Source organism: Punica granatum, unplaced genomic scaffold (assembly GCF_007655135.1).
Source record: "Punica granatum isolate Tunisia-2019 unplaced genomic scaffold, ASM765513v2 Contig00419, whole genome shotgun sequence".
Lineage (NCBI taxonomy): Eukaryota > Viridiplantae > Streptophyta > Magnoliopsida > Myrtales > Lythraceae > Punica > Punica granatum.
This window is the reverse complement of record NW_022204334.1, coordinates 48,717-51,796: the sequence shown is the minus strand read 5'-3', so window position 1 is coordinate 51,796 and position 3,080 is coordinate 48,717. Positions and strand designations below refer to the sequence as shown.

The 3,080-nt window shown below is 42.3% G+C and overlaps 1 protein-coding gene across 1 annotated transcript; it reads right to left on the bottom strand.

Moving 5' to 3' along the window:
• Positions 1–304: 304 nt before the first annotated feature.
• Positions 305–2,835, bottom strand: LOC116190316. The gene is made up of 2 exons (XM_031519997.1): positions 1,039–2,835; positions 305–832 (listed from the first exon to the last, which is right to left on the bottom strand). Exons 1-2 carry the CDS (start codon positions 2,788–2,790, stop codon positions 632–634), a joined length of 1,953 nt encoding a protein of 650 aa, XP_031375857.1. The 5' UTR covers positions 2,791–2,835; the 3' UTR covers positions 305–631.
• Positions 2,836–3,080: the final 245 nt, after the last annotated feature.

The window sequence follows — 3,080 nt, the reverse complement described above, 5'->3', positions numbered from 1 at the left end:
ATATTGGAAGTCATGAGACTGCAGATCAAACCATTGGCTTTTCAGATGTAACGAAAGTTTGGGCCATAATCAGGATGTTCTGCTCTTATTTTTACTTTTTCAATGGAAAATTTAAAAGAAATATCACGCAACAGCAGACTCTGGACTAAGTTCCATAATATTGCTAAAACAGGGGAGCCTGCAGAAATGATATGAGCAGGTATTTAATTTCTTTGTCAACCGATGGACATGATGAATGAAATCTTTGTTTTGACAAATGAATGTACGAGATACTTATCAGTATATATGAAGTGAACAAACCCGGTTAGAAATCATCCATAATCATCTGTATTTCTATGCAAGAAAACGCTCGTTGGACTTGATACGTTAATAATTAACAGATCCTGTTGAATGTAATGTGATGGGCGAACCCTAGTATAACAACTTCTACTTGACGTGTATTCGTCATGCATCTGTATCACAGGCAGTCCATGCATGACTCAAATTTTGTTTAGGGGCTCTGACTGAAACTGAGTCTACCACTGCAGTCAGAGTCGGATCATTGCCACTGTCGATATATATCACAAAGGAAGTGCATTGACACTCATGAGAGTGCAGATCACACTATTAGGGTTTTGAAAGAAATGCATTTTCATGCCCACTTCAACTTTGCTTCCTCTTGCATCCGAGAGCTCATGATCTCTTGTCTCTTTTTCTTGAGCTCCTCCAGATTTTTCATTGACATTTCAGTTTTTTTCTTCAGAGCCTCTGTCTCCACTTCTACGCTGGCAATTTCTTCATCCAGTTTCACGAGCATAAGGTCTTCTAATAGTTTCCTTTGCTCGGGCTCTACCTGGAGATGGCAATCACTCACATTCAGCCTCATATTATTAACTTGAAAAACGGATACAGTTCTTGAATAAATGTGCAATTTTCCTTCAGGTTTTTCCAATAATCGCTCATTTCCACAGACAAAAAATAAGATCGAGACGACTATAAAAGCATGATGGTTACATAATACTTTCAAAACGAAGGTGGAATTTTGGAGTGTGGACTTACCTTGGGGATGACGACACAGTCGATATGAGCAGCACACCTGCATTCATCGCAATAATAAACACCATGTTCCGGGTGCCTAATTGTCTCACACAGGTCACAGTATTGCTCATCGTAAAAGTCATCAACAACTCTATCACGGAGCACCATCGGATGGATGTGAAGTTCATGTTTGATAGAAGAGGGCAGAGGCATGCAACCATGGTGAAGATTATAGTTGCATGGAACGCAGCGGTAGAGGTCAATGCTGCAATCATCATAGCACAAACTGCATTGCACGCGGCCCATCTGATTAAAATAGGTTACGCTGTGCTCATGGCGCTGATGTTTTAGAGTAGGTCTCCTCATAGCACAATACACATGGAACTGGATCTCGCAGTGACCGCAGTAAAAAGTGAATCCGTAACATCTTTTGAGACAGGCAATGCAAGGACCAGATCTATTGAATGGCTCGGAAAGAAGAACAACTGGATGTTGTGGGTGAAAAGGGTGTTCTGAATCCCGTGGTAGTTCGGCACATGCTTTATGGATCACAATGTGGCAACCTCCTTGACAGACATAAGCTAGGCCATGAAGAGGCTCCTCACAGACGTTGCACAATTTTTGGTCGATTTTATTACACTGAAGTCTCATGGGGTGTTCATGGATATGCTGAATATTAATATATACTTCCTCTTTCAAAGCAGAGAGAGATTGGAGTGCACATACCACATGGAGGCCAAAGCGACACTCTTCACACTTGAATCCGAAGCCGTAATTACAAGAGCAGAGAGAGCACTCTTGAAAATTTGCCTGGCAAATGAGAGGATGATCCGGATGAAGAGGGTGCGCTATCTCTTGTGGCAACTTGGCACACAATACGTGGAGCATGAAAAGGCAATCAGGGCAACAATAAAATTCGCAGGAATCGCCAGATATCTCCTCCTGGCAAACTTTGCATGTGATACCAACCTTGGTTTTTGCATGTAAACATGTCAGTTGGTGAGGGTGGGAAAAGTGATGGATCTCTCGCCTATTGTCGATACTATACTGATCATCCTGAGAAGGATCCGTAATGGAAACAGCACATTTCACATCGAGATTGAAATCACATTCATTACAGTTGTATGCAAACTGACAATACCTCTCGCAGACTTTGCATCTAAAGGTAGTCTCGAAATCAGAAAGCAAGGTGAGCTGGTGCTGAGGATGGAAAGGGTGTTGTATCTCTCGAGGTAGCAGAGCACATGATTCATGCAGCATGAATACGCAGCCACGGCAACCATAAGCGAGACCTGACATCTTCTCTTGACATGCTTTGCAATTGATCTCAGTCGGTACATTCACGTGGATGGTTGTGAGAGGATGCTCATGAGCAAAGTGATGAATTTTCTCCTCCTTGTGTTTGGGCTCGTCCTGGGGAGGAGGGAGAGTTGCAGCTACACATCCCACATGCCACGCTAGATTACAGCCATGACATTCATAAGTTCCACCAGCAAATAGAGGGCGATCACACCCGCAACAGCGGCGGTCATGGGAAAAGCAGCAGTGTATGCCAGTGAATATAAGCGAGTGTTCTGGATGAGAGGGATGTTGAATCTGGGGAGGCAATTTGGCACAGAGTTCATGGAGGACCAATTCGCACTCTAGGCAATGGTAGGCCGGAGTTGGACCATTTACAGGAAAACTGCAGAAATCACAACTGAAGCTGCAATTTTCACTCAATTCTCGCAAGACCAGACCATGTTCATGGCTAAGGAGGGTATTAGCATTCATCCTTGAGAAAACACAAGGAAGAATAAAGTCAGAAATACAGAGACGACTCATAATTTACAAAACAGGTGAGTGTGATATCCCGACAAATGCACTAATTTAATATTTGCAAGTTGCAATCAGAAAAATTCAGCCATTATGCCACTGCCGTCCGAAGAACATATATACAGTTGTTTTCTTTTGCTGGATACAAATTGAGAAGGAATTAGAATCGAAAGGATTAAAATGAAGTTTCCCATTCAATTGTTTTATTTGGATGGACGGATCTAGAGATATTTTTCTATATTCAAAGA

Coding starts and splice junctions, on each gene's coding strand:
- LOC116190316 (XM_031519997.1), bottom strand. CDS start 2,790: ATGAATGCTAATACCCTCCTTAGCCATGAACATGGTCTGGTCTTGCGA. Junction 833..1,038: donor ACTGTGTCGTCATCCCCAAG/GTAAGTCCACAC, acceptor TGCCATCTCCAG/GTAGAGCCCGAGCAAAGGAA.